The sequence below is a fragment of the Raphanus sativus genome, chromosome 3 (genome assembly GCF_000801105.2).
Source record: "Raphanus sativus cultivar WK10039 chromosome 3, ASM80110v3, whole genome shotgun sequence".
Classification (NCBI taxonomy): domain Eukaryota; kingdom Viridiplantae; phylum Streptophyta; class Magnoliopsida; order Brassicales; family Brassicaceae; genus Raphanus; species Raphanus sativus.
Window position 1 is genome coordinate 17,475,193 of NC_079513.1, and position 12,786 is coordinate 17,487,978.

The 12,786-nt window shown below is 40.1% G+C and overlaps 4 protein-coding genes and 1 pseudogene across 4 annotated transcripts; all 5 read right to left on the reverse strand.

Annotated features, from left to right (window-relative positions):
* Positions 1 to 1,098: 1,098 nt before the first annotated feature.
* Positions 1,099 to 4,799, reverse strand: LOC130509108 (uncharacterized; annotated as a pseudogene).
* A 555-nt stretch (positions 4,800 to 5,354) lies between these two features.
* LOC130509872 (mitochondrial import inner membrane translocase subunit TIM14-1) lies at positions 5,355 to 6,463 on the reverse strand. Its single transcript, XM_057006170.1, has 3 exons — positions 6,352 to 6,463; positions 5,754 to 5,933; positions 5,355 to 5,657 (listed from the first exon to the last, which is right to left on the reverse strand). The coding sequence occupies exons 1-3, from the start codon at positions 6,354 to 6,356 to the stop codon at positions 5,501 to 5,503; spliced, it is 342 nt and encodes a 113-aa protein (XP_056862150.1). The 5' UTR covers positions 6,357 to 6,463; the 3' UTR covers positions 5,355 to 5,500.
* A 431-nt stretch (positions 6,464 to 6,894) lies between these two features.
* On the reverse strand, positions 6,895 to 8,159 carry LOC130509816 (uncharacterized). Its single transcript, XM_057006009.1, has 2 exons — positions 8,001 to 8,159; positions 6,895 to 7,682 (listed from the first exon to the last, which is right to left on the reverse strand). Exons 1-2 carry the CDS (start codon positions 8,074 to 8,076, stop codon positions 7,018 to 7,020), a joined length of 741 nt encoding a protein of 246 aa, XP_056861989.1. The 5' UTR covers positions 8,077 to 8,159; the 3' UTR covers positions 6,895 to 7,017.
* Positions 8,160 to 8,706: 547 nt separating this feature from the next.
* LOC130509733 (uncharacterized) lies at positions 8,707 to 9,292 on the reverse strand. The gene is made up of 2 exons (XM_057005911.1): positions 9,046 to 9,292; positions 8,707 to 8,848 (listed from the first exon to the last, which is right to left on the reverse strand). The coding sequence occupies exons 1-2, from the start codon at positions 9,261 to 9,263 to the stop codon at positions 8,833 to 8,835; spliced, it is 234 nt and encodes a 77-aa protein (XP_056861891.1). The 5' UTR covers positions 9,264 to 9,292; the 3' UTR covers positions 8,707 to 8,832.
* A 660-nt stretch (positions 9,293 to 9,952) lies between these two features.
* On the reverse strand, positions 9,953 to 11,195 carry LOC108845927 (CASP-like protein 2B1). Its single transcript, XM_018619127.2, has 3 exons — positions 10,892 to 11,195; positions 10,682 to 10,814; positions 9,953 to 10,347 (listed from the first exon to the last, which is right to left on the reverse strand). Exons 1-3 carry the CDS (start codon positions 11,104 to 11,106, stop codon positions 10,096 to 10,098), a joined length of 600 nt encoding a protein of 199 aa, XP_018474629.1. The 5' UTR covers positions 11,107 to 11,195; the 3' UTR covers positions 9,953 to 10,095.
* Between the last annotated feature and the right edge of the window lie 1,591 nt (positions 11,196 to 12,786).

The following is a 12,786-nucleotide window of genomic DNA, read 5'->3' on the forward strand; positions in this document are numbered from 1 at the left end:
AGTCCAAGTAGAAGTGTTTTAACGTTGAGTCATTAGCAAATGACATGGTGACTGATCCATTAGTATCATCATTAATTATGAATCTATAGAGAAAAACTCCCGTATACCTATCTGGTAGACCGTTAAACATCTGACCATTCCAGGGGCCACTACGCCACACGGTAGCATTGTACTGTTCACAATGTGGATCTCTGGATAGGCAGCAAGAACGAGATGCAGCAGTGTAGCTTCCAGGGGAAGGATCTGAAGGTGTTTTCCAAGAAGTTATTGTGATGTTCCCTCCTCCGGTTCTTGCGTTTGTGCCAACCAACATGTTTGGCAAACCAAGAATCAGTAGGATACTCAAAACTCTCCCAAAGATATGCATCGGTATTGGCATCTTTCATCACGAGGTTCCCTGAATCAAAAGCTCAGCGAGGACTGTAGAATAGTATGAACTTGAGTAAAGAGGTTAGTGACCATAGAACACGCATGTTACCATCCGTGACTACGAGGTCCATCTTCAGATACAGAGATAACTCCAGAGGAGTCATTGATGGGCTTATCTCTGTTAGCAACCCATATCACAGTTTGTACAGGAATGCTGTTATACCATATACCAGCATACCGACTTGTGGAGTTAACAGGGTTAAAGAAACCGAACCTGAACGTGCCTAAGCTGGAGAGTATGGTCTCAGAATCACTGAGGTTGCCAAAAAGAAAGCTCTCTCATGAGCAAGACAAGCATTTAAGAAGAAGCAACACAGTGAAAAACAAGAACGAAGGATCTCATGCTCCCATGAAGTCTCATAGCTTTGTTTTTCTTAATGTTTTTTTCCCTAGAAAGAAACTAAATACAGAAGATCAAAATATAGCATGATGTTAATTATTAAATTAGCATTCAAGAGTCGTAGGGTCTTTAGTAAAGTGAATGTGTACCGGTGTGTGGTGATTGGTGAGGAGTAAATTCTCAAGAGAAGAGTCCAAGAATTGTTACTGTCCAGGGTCAAGTGACACTGTTCTGTAAAGTCGTCGCAACAGTCAAAATATTCAACCATTTCTGGAACCAGAGTTTTTATAATGAGTGGATGAAACTGTCCATGATACACAACAAAACAATTAACCTTTCTTTGTTTTTTGTCAAAATTTGCAGAGTAGCATTTAACAAAAGAGGAGAATCTCTGGCTTAGGCGAAGTAAAAGCCCACTAGCAAAGCTTCTTCTGACCAAGCTGATCAGCCACTACAACTTCCTCGTTCTTCTGCATAGCTTTCTTGGCTAACTCATAGCCAGCAAAGTTCATGGCACCAAGAGAGCCACCCAGAAGAACCTCGGGACTGCTCCTTTGAACAAACCAAGCGGTCCCTCGTGGCGTAAGATCGAGAAAGCAACCATTGACATTGAGATGGGTCTCCCTGGTGTTGCAGTCATCATTCTCGTCTTCATCACATCAAATGGCGTTGTTACAACCGCTGCTATGCCTCCTGACACCGCACCGACCGCTATTGTCTCCCATGCCTCCAGTTCTCTTCCCAGTGCTTGCGCCACCATCTACAAAAGACCCACACAAACCCATTCAATCTTTACCATCTCGGTTTTACAGTCTAACTGAGCCTTTTTCTGATCATCTGGGTTATGTTACCTTTTTGGACTCTGCATACAGTCCCATGCCAACAACGTAAAGTGGAACTTTCGCGGCAAAGAGTTGCGCCTGTCCCACGGAAGAACCTCCTGGACCGTCTTGCTTCCACGTCCCTACAATGGCTTCCCCTACATTGTTAAACATGCCAGCCTGCAACCTTTGCTTCAGAACCTCACATGGAATCCGCACAGCTGTGCCTAATAACGTGCTGCAGAATGATGCAATCGATTGAACCTGCATCAAATCCCCAACATTTCTATTCAGTACAAAGTACAAAGAAAATCAGAACTGCAGAGGATGCAACTTTATGAAACCAAGCAATTAAGAGACCTCGTAGCTCCAGCAGCAGCCTGTATTTATTGTCGCCATAATGTTGACTTTAACTACTAGTAACTTATGAAGAAAAGAGATGCTACTAATAGTGAGCATAACGTACTGCAATGAAATAGCCTTGATACCGAATTTTTGCACAATGCATCTTATATAACGTTCACTTAGTAGAAGCCACAACACTATAGAGGACAAAATCAGTGCTGAGGTTTGTAGGAAAGTAATACTAACTTCTTCAGGAACGCAATATCTATATGAACCCATGATGAAGCATACACTTGAAGCACAAAACTGAGACGAAAACAGCCAAAAAATGAGTACAGTGATCATCACCTGAATTCTGGGAGATTGGGAGCAAAATTTATCAACACAAGTTTACTTGCTTCGAATATTCCTGTCCGCAGGCCATGGCTACACAATGAAAGAGAATAAGACACACTGGAAACAGAATTTAACAAGTAGAAGTCAAACTATACTTGATTCAAAACAGTTGAAAAGACCTTGAAAACTGTCCAAGAATTGCTGGAATAGAACCCTTATATACTCCCCGGACACCAATCTCTGGAAGCTTTGCTATTACCTCAGGAAAGGACAAGGTTGATGCTTGCACACGTGTCTGGCAATAAAAAAGTGAACAATGAAACCATCAAACCAAGAAACCAGGAGGAGTTATTTGCATAGATCAAACATATTCAGCAGGTAAGTCCTCCCGCTAATGCAAAGGCAACAAGAGGACTCACCTTGATTGTGTCAATAGGATGCATTAGGGAAGGAGAGAGCAGAGGCAAGTCCTCCAGCTAATGCAGATTTTAGAACATCCCCAGCAGGTAAGGCCACAGGGGGTGCAACAGCAACAACAGTCGCAGCTTCGAACCAGATGTTACTACACAAGAAACAACAGCACCATTCATCATTTGTATGACAACAACATTTAAAGGTTTTAAGTGTTACAAACAAAAACATCAATTATTACTTACCGAGGATCATCCTGTAACCGCTCATACGGCAGCAAAACCATGAAATTACGGAAATGTCCATAAGAGATAGACTCTTCAGTATCAGCCATCAAGAACCTCATCATGGCTATAGCATTCTCTTCATTAGCAGGAAGCCCTGCGTTATTAAGTGATGCCAGTATCTCACTCTTCTGAAGAGTACCAGACTTGGTCAAACAGAGAGATGTATAGGCACGGAGGATGGTCGGCTCCTTCTGTTCCATCAAGGACAAAAAACTGCTTCCAACCAAACGATTTCGAGAAAAGATGACTCCTCGCTCGTCTCATAAAATCCTTGGCGTATCTTCTAGGCAGTTTTCTTCTCCTCATTGCAATCTCCAGATCTTCCAAAGTTACTTTGCCATCACCATCTCTATCTAGTTCTTCAAAGAATCTCCTGCCTGGAAGGCCACAGAGAGTTATACTATGTGTTCCTTATATCAGCAGACAATCAAGTATTGAGAAATTGCAAACACAACACACATTACTTAAGTCATACCTTCAGACTCGGTGTATCTGAAAAAAATCCTGAACAGAGATAAGTTTCTTCTTGTCCGGATGGTCTGCTGAAGGTCGTCCTAACTGAGGCAAAAGCTCGATAAGTTCCGTCAACGAAATCGTGGACAGTGTGGATTTCAAGCGCTCTACGTTAGACAAAGGTATACTCAGCAGCCCACTGGCCAGGCTCTGTGGAGGAGAATCAACCACCGCACTTTCCTCCTTACCAGCAGCAGTACTCTCATCACCATCTTCGCTTACTGGAGACGACGTCAGGCCAACTATACCCGACGCCACGTCTCCAACTCTAGCAAACATCAAGTTCCCAAGAAACCCATTCACATCGAGCTTCCTAGCATCGTCCCATATGTTAAAGACAAGTGGAGTCGCTTCCTTAGATTCATTCTTTGAACTGTCCTGAAGAACAAACTGGTCTAGCTTCTGGAGGTTCTGAGCCAACATTTCGATAACGAAACCCACTGCGCATTCAATCGAAAAGGGGTTCCCTTCTTTTTCTGTAGAGTTAGGCTTTGATCTAAGGTTCTGTTTACGTGAATGCAAGAGACGGTTCTCATCTTTGTGAACCCTCTTCTTAAAGGGAATGGGAAAGGCATGGACAAGCCCACTGACTAGTAAAGACCAAGTCATGGCGAACTTAAAGCAATTCGTACAAGAACCATCCTCTTCTTCTTTCTCCAAGAACCTAACTTTCTTCTTCTTCTTCACCACCACCTCATTTCCACGTGTAAGCTTTTGGTTCGCTAGATTGGGTGAAAACATGCCAAAGAGTGACTTCACAGACAAACCTTTCTTCTGAACATCGTCCTCCGAGTCTGGACAAACCCGCTTCTTCCTGTTTCGTCCTGAAGACCTCAGCGCCAAACGAAAGTCCTTCTCTTTGCTAACCCAGCAAGTCTCGATGTCTCTGGCAGCCTTCTTGACGCCAAGCTCGATGCCATCTTTCACTACTTGGATTGAATTGAATATTGTCTCGATAGGATCGTTCGATGACACCATTGCGTCGTCACCGCAAACATCCAATTGGGTCGAATCAAGAACACGAACTCGTTAACCCTAAAACGAATGACAAATCGAAGTTTAAACGATGACAAAAGTCGATTTAAATATCAATCTGAGCATTAAGCGGAGAGGATACGAGAGAGTCTGAAGGAGAAGGAAATGGAGAAAGGTGGGAGCTTTAAGGCTTTTTTAATAACGTAGAAGCTGAGTGAGTGAGTGAGTGAGTGAGAGAGCAGATATGATGGTGGGGAGTGGGGGAAGAGGCAGAGCATGAAAGGATGGGATGATGGAACAAATAAGTTTCTAAAGGATGATGGAACAGAGTTTCCTTCTTTCTTTTACAAACAAAAAAAATAAAATAATAAAAAGAAATTCGAAGAAGATAATTAATTATTCTCGCGTAATGGATAAGTCATGCCCAGATCTCATATATTATAATAACTTCTAGATATAAACAAATAAGCAATTAAAATTTAAAGTGAAATATAAAGGATTCGAAATGCTTTAGTTTAGAACATCATTATTATTTTTAACTTTATTTCTCATTTCATATTAAATTTTTAAAAATAAAATACAGCTTTAACTTTAATTTTCTTACATAATAAAAATAGTAATATAAATTATGTTTTGCATTATAAAATATTAATAATAATGTCCTTATATTATTATGTTTTTCAGAAGAATAAAAAATGTAGTTTTGTGGAGGGAGTTGCTAATAGGGGGAATGAATGGATAGAGGTTGACGTAAGACGTTACTGGAGCCTCATGACACGTGGACTTACGTTTTCCATTAATGGTTTTTTTATTCAAAGAAAATGAAACGCCCTTCTGCTTACAAGTTTGTTGTTGTTATGTCTGCTTAGAAGTTCTGTTGTTATGTATATCAACAAAGAGACCACAAAAGCAAACAAAGCTTTTGAGAATTTATGTCACAAAGAGACCACAAAGCTTATGGTCTGTGTACAATCTCCATTTTAACAATCCATTGCTATAAAAGCCTATCACAAAGACAGAGATGATTCTTTCTAATGGAGCATCTAAAAGAGGGATCCACCGCCTTTAGTTTTGCCGAGCATGACGTCTTTAGCTTCATTGATCTTAGAGGCCAAGAAATGGCTACCACCTGCGTCTGGATGGTTTGCAACCATCACTTTCCTGTGTGCTTCCTTCACCTTCTCCGCCGGAACATTCTCCCTGTTTGTTGTTTACCAATCCCAAACACACACACATTTTTGAAACAATGTAATAGAAACTATTGAAAAAATGATTCACACAGAGAGCTTTTTTCACCTGATGCCAAGAATGAGGGCGGCTTCTCTTTTGGTCATGGTAGGCTGGAAACCGCCTTCGTAGAATTTCTTGATTTTGGGCCTAGGTGGCCTAGACTTGAAGGCTTGCCAAGCTTGGATACCATATCTACCAGCAAGTGCAGTCGCAGCTACTGCAACTCCCGCCAAAAATGGCCCAACCACCCATTTGTATTATATGACAGAAGACACATCATTAGTCAGAACTAAGCAAGGAAGGGATCCAAAGGGAACAAAGACACGCACACATTAAACAAGTAGATAACAGGGATAGCTTAACTCAAAACCAAACACAGACTCACTTCCTTGATTTACAGTGGAAATAGACGATCAAAGACAGACACTTTACAAAGTATTTTGTGAGACCCGTTTCCTTATCATTAAAGAAAGAAAAGAAGTTGATCGATTTAGCTTAAGATGATTTTCACATATTTGAGATTCCTAACGTAAGCGTAAGAAAAAAAACAAGACTTTAACAGACACATAATAAGCACCAACCAGATTGAACAGAGCCTAACTTGATGAATTGAAACCAGAAACAGATGACACATAACTTGTGGAAGAGCGTAAGATCGGGAATTACCATTCAGAAACCTAGGATTCTTCGTTTCATCCACAGATCTTTTTGGAGTTCGATTTTTCTCAGTGGTGGTGTGACTCGCCGGTGTCGTTAGGGCTCTCCGATCTCGGTTACCAAAATGGCACTAAAATTAAAACAAAAAATCAATCGACTTTGGAGGAAAAAACGGTTTTTAACGCAACCGGTTATCGTCGGTCAACTAAATCTGTTTATTTCTTTTTTTTATGAATATTATATCAACTGAATTTATTACAATGAAAAGTAATATACTAACAAATACATCAATCATCGAAACATTATTTTCTGAGATAAAGACATAACCAAAACATTAGTTTTGTTAGAAATCAAAGACGCAACAAATTAACATAAATGTACCTATATACCAAAGAGACAGTTATATCAAACCACAAACCTGGTCAAGTGTTAAGGTAGACTTGATTTTTTTTTTAAAAAGGACTCGATCTGCCAGACATCCTTGAATCCGCCATTTCTTATCGATCACAACAACAAAAACATAACCAACTACAAAAAAAAAAGGTGAAAATATATAAAAAAACTGAGCATTTTAAACTCCTTTTTATTATTTGCCATTTTCGAGTAGTCCAAGGATCCAAAAAAGAGTTACAAAGCCCAACAAAAGTATGATATCAAAGAAAAGGAAAATGGATCACAAGTTCTTGAAAGCAGAGTCATGTGCATCCTTGGCAGGAGTGAGCCTAGCCAACAACGCCTTGTTAGGACAATGCTCCGCGTCCACAAAGTAGTAATTCCCATCCGCCTTGAAGCTCACGAACGGCCTCTGCGTGTCCGGATAACGCACGTCCGAAAACTTCAGCGTCTTGGGCGCAAACGTGGCGAGCCAAGTCATCATCTCGACCTCGAACGTGTCCGAACCGGGCACCCACCTCAGCCTGTGGACGTAAGGGCTGACGAACCAGTGCAACGCGGCGGTCGTGGAAGCGCTGAGGAAGATCACGGTGGAGGCGACGGCGCCTTTCATGATGACGTTGAGGCCCGGGGAGGTCATGAAAGTGATGACCGGGCCGAGGGAGACGGAGAGGCAGCAGGTGGAGAGGGAGAGGAGTTTGACTTTCTTTATGGTCGATGAGATTGGGCCGTGGTAAACCACGCCTCCTCCACCGTCCTGTTGTTTCCTCTCTTGCGGTCCGATGCTGATCTTGTGCTCGTCATCATCATCATTGTCTTCTCTAGTCTTTGCTCCTCCAGATGATGCAAAGCTTCTCTGGTTAAAGGATGAAACCTCGGGGAATCTGACCTTAGGTATCACTGATGGTGGTGATGGCCATGTCCTTGCGATGGACCGACGATATCCTGAAAAGAAACAGAACATAAAGGCTAGATCTGATCGAAGATAGAAACGCAGCAAGTTTCGCCAAGAGAACATCAAATTGGATCAAGTCGATTTAAAATCAATAGCAATTTTTTTTTTTTAATTGAATTGGGGGTCAGTTAAAGAAAAGTAGTTTCAGACATAAAATCGAAAAGGGGAAGCAGAAGAGAGAGGGAGGTTACTTTAAGCAATCGGACATAAAACCCATACAAGCCATTTCTAATACAGGACCGTGTGGAAGGGTGTTTCTTCTAGAAGAACAGAGCCACAGAGGTGTATAGTGGAGAGATAGAGAGAACCTGTATTATTGAAGGTGGAGGAAGAGAGGGGCCGAGATTGGGAGCGGATCAAGTGAATCAGAGCTGACCTTCCCATCGCCGTTTTCTGTTTGCTCGATTGCTTGGAATCAGGTTCCCAAATGAATCTTGTAGGGTTTTAGAGTTTGGTTTTATTTTATTCGTTCTTGTTCAAGTTTTTCAGTAATGTTTTGTTGGTTTAGCGGGGAGAGTTTCTAGAACAAAACGCTCTGGTCCCGTGTTCGATTCCTCCTCTTAGTGTATTTTCTTCGCTTTTTTTTTTTTTTTTTTTTTGTAAACTGGCTTTCTTCGCTTTTTTTGCTCATTATTATAACAGAAACTATACATATCAATATTTATAAATATGGATAATTTTTTATTCAAAGTACAAGAAATGAGTGATATTTGAGTAAACATGTGAGAGTTTTTATATCTAAAATAAGATGGACAAAGTGAATGAAAATATAAGGAAAAACGAATTTATCTCGTAGAATAAATTAAGTTAATGCGTAGAATTGACTGTTCTAACATGAAATTGAATTTAACGTCTATATTTATCCATTTATCTCGTTTAACTTCATCATCCAATGAATGGACGCAACCATGGCGGTATGGAGGGAACGATGTAAATGATATTTCTTCATCAAATGTTCTAAATAGCGAATGATTCTGTGTGTTTGCACTTGTTAGAACCTGGAATACAAACATATAATATCGACTATCTCTTTCTTATAATGTTAGTGTTACATCAAATAGGTACATAGAGATCAAAGTTTTATACATGGGAATGTTTCCAATCCCAAGTCCGCAACTCCTTCGCTCATAGACACATCGTTTAGAGGCCCCATTCCCTACAAAACAAACAAAAATGTCATGAATAAAGAAGTAGTTGTGGAACTATTTTTCATTACAATGCATATAACTCTAATTAACAGCGAATTGGTTAAGGGGAAACAACAACAAAAATTCGATGTATTGTAGAATCTTAAATTATGTAGACTAGAAGCTAGGAGAGAGATGATAGCAAAAAGGGTTTATAAAAACATACTTAGCTCTGTCACCAAACCAGTTGTAGACGGATTTGGCGGTAGAGGAGACGGTATCAGCGGCAGGACCGGCATGTTCATTGTAGAAGTTGGTAACGTCGTTCATGGCTGTGTCTACCCTCTGTCCAACCGTTGGTGCTGCTTCCTCAGCCGAAACCAACACCGAGTTCATAGACATAAGCAACATCAACGACAAAACCAAAGCTACCTTCTTCTCCATCTTGTCCCCAAAACGTAAAAGTTCAGAAATATTATGGTTTTGAACAATCTAAGTCTATATATATACTTAAGGGAATAATTATTTTAAAAATAACTTACATGCTCTTCAGTCTATATATAACTTGCCCTTTTCTGGCCATGTCTATATATAACTATTGGTTTTGGAGAGGTGATGATTTTGATAAATGAGCTTAACACTTCTAGATTTGGATGCTTATCCATCATTATATCCATGGGTGAGTTGAAGTTCTGTTTTTTGGGCATTAAGCAACTACAAATCCAAAATAGATTTGGTTGTTGAAAAACTACCTAAGAAAAGGCTCTAGATGTCATAAATCAGTTTTTGTCATAGGTTTTGTTCCCAAAAATTTTAGAGCTATTATACATAATTCGTATGACCTTTACATCAATTATTTTTTTTTATTAAAATTTGTATACATATATTTATAATCTCTTAAATTTCAGATTCAACCATCAATTTTTTACGTCTGAGATTCAACCATCATTTGATTGAAGTTTATGCCAAAATTAGTATTATAATATTGTGGTTTTAAGTGTGGAAACCTTCTCATAATCTCTTCTGAAAATACTATGTTTAATTGTTTATGTTCTTCAAACAAAAACACATTTCATCCCGGGCTGTCTATCTTAACATTTGCTTGAGAGAAGAGTTTATTGCATATAGACTCGTTACCAAACTACAATTTCGATTATTATTGACCAAACGAGAACGTGAAAGTAGTAACAGACGGTATACACATTGAGTGAGAGCACACACCACAATTTATTTAACACAAATAAGATTAGTCCAACACCGGTATGAGCCATGGCCTTCACCACCGTGAGCTTTGCCTGGCTTTGTTACCCCCATACAAACGAAAGAGACCCAAAGCTGAAATGCAAGAGACCACAACCATACCAATGCTAGCAAGCAAGGCTGTCGCAATCCCTTCACCTACTTGGTTACAGAACTTCCCATACATTGTGCATATCTTCATCCACTGAAGCTCTGGCTCACCCAGCTTTGCAAAGGCTGCAGACTGCGCCGCTGCTCCAACGGCCGCCACAGTCAAATACGCTATTGCCTGCTTACACATAGATAACAAAGGTCATTAACAAAGGTCATTGACAAAGCCACATACAAGCTAAAAAGGGGATTTGATTAGTTGTTGTTAGTCTTCAATACAAAGACCAAGTCAATTTCATTGTTTTCATTACGAGGACCCATCTGACAACATTTATCATCCTAAGTACTCTGTTAGCACTTTGTACATAGACTTTTTGTACCCTACCAAACAAATGAAACTCACCGAATTTTTTGGCTCGTCCTTAGCATTCACTGAACCACAAACTCGCAGCAAGCACACGACTTTCAGAACACTCAATAGTCAACTGGACCAAGCAAGAACAGAGACTAACCTGATCACCGGAGAAAATGGCCCAAGCCAGGGGCTTACTGAACAAAACGCTTCCTTTCATCATACCCACCACGCAACGAACACCATGCACCAAAGAATAAGCCGCGGCTATCCCATTGACGACCACCAATAACCTGAAACTCGGAGATTGTCAGAACTTAATACAAATGTGGAATCTATTGAAACTGTTGGGTTTGAAAAACGAGCTTACACAAGCGCCTTCATGTCGGTGTACTTGGCCTTCTTCTGGATGGTGAAAATCTCTTTGACTTGAGTGTCTGTAGCAATGAGAACCGCAGCTACGAGAGCGAGGGCACAAACAGAACATCTCAGAATCAGCTCGGTGAGTCTCACTTTGCGATCGTTCAGCTTCATTGTGGCTCCGGCCACGTTCCCGGGACTGACTCCAACTCCTAAATAACTCATCTTTATCCTTAAGTCTTGATTATTATATATATAATCTGACAGAAAGTTAGTGAGAAACTTGGAAGATACTGTAGATATATAGATACGTTGGTTTGTTGTTGGCTCCTTCTTGTTGCTTTTATAGCACTTTTGCAGAACACCGTGTACAGAGCAACTAGTGTCTTAAAAAATAAAATTACATTAATTGAAACATTAAAGGTGTAGAGTTGAAATCATTTTTATCTATAGATTAGTGGTGTGCCCGTGAGTCCATCCCTATCTCTAAAAGTTGTTTATTAATCATTAGCACGTACGTATTGTTTGATTGTTTTGCGTTCACCAGTTTTACTCTGGTATTAAGCAATGTTTTAAAAAATGTACGTTCGGTTTTGAAAACACTGTTTTTATTTTTTAACTTTTGAGTACACAATCATATGAATTTCTTTTTTAAAAAAAAATCAAGGGTTTTGGAACTTGAGTAGTGGTGAAAAATACTATAAAGATGAAGTGAAGGAAGGTGCTAGGTCAGTCTAGGTGACGTAGGAGACAAGTTCTTGAAACTCCCCCACGGAAACCAAAACCATTTGCTGCCCATCCCTATTGCCCTACACGTATCTTTGAAGATATTAAATTAAGATTTTGGATTGTATATGATAAAATGAAGAGAGAAACGAAATGGGCGTTAGAGGTTAGAGCATTTAAGTGCACACGCGATTATTTAATTGTAAAGATTGAGAGGAGAGATGAAAGTGATGTATGAGAGTAGGCCTGGGCATTCGGGTCGTCGGGTCGGGTTCGGGCCGGGTCCTTTCGGGTCCGGGTCTTTCGGGTCTAGGAGTTTAGGACCCGATAGGGTAATTTCAAATTTTCGGTTCCGGATCGGTTCGGGTTGTACCAGGTCCGGATCGGGTCGGGTCCTATATAGTTGGACCCATTCGGGTAACTAGAATTTATCGGTTCGGTTCTGGGTCGGGTTCGGGTCGGGTTCGGTTCGGGTTCAACCTAAAAAATACCTAAAAATACAAAAAAAATCTGAAAATATTAATATATCCGAAAATATTTGACATTTTATTTAAAATTTGTGTTTTTATTATATTAAAATGTGTATATATACTAAACTATGCGAGATAGAACAATAGTTGGTTGTCTCCTAGTGGCTGACCCCTTTGCTATGTAGACAAATAACCCGTCTTCGACTCCCCATTGATTCATTTTATTTAATTTATATTATTAATTCGGGTACCCGCCGGGTTTCGGGTTCGGGTCGGGTCGGGTCCAAGACCCGCGGGTCCTCTACAACAAGACCCGATAGGGTAATTTGATCGGGTCGGTTCCTACCCGGACCGGGTTTTTTCGGGTCGGTTTCGGGTCGGGTCTTTGGGTCCGGGTAAAATGCCCAGGCCTATATGAGAGTCCGCTTCTTTATTTTTCTTTCTAGGAAACGCTGAAGGAGGAGGAGATTCATCGTGTCCAATGAGATTAATTCATTATGAAGATTCTGCATAGGCTTCTTCTTTGATGTAACACCATTTATATAAACCGCTCTTTTGTCTAGCAATAGCAATTTGATTAAGAGATTATTGATACATTTAATATGGTGGAACTAAAACTGTTACACGTGATTATTGGTTGTAAAAGTAGCTTCGTCGGACGCAAATTCTCATAAAAATAAGTATAAATTTTAAATTTAATATGGTACAA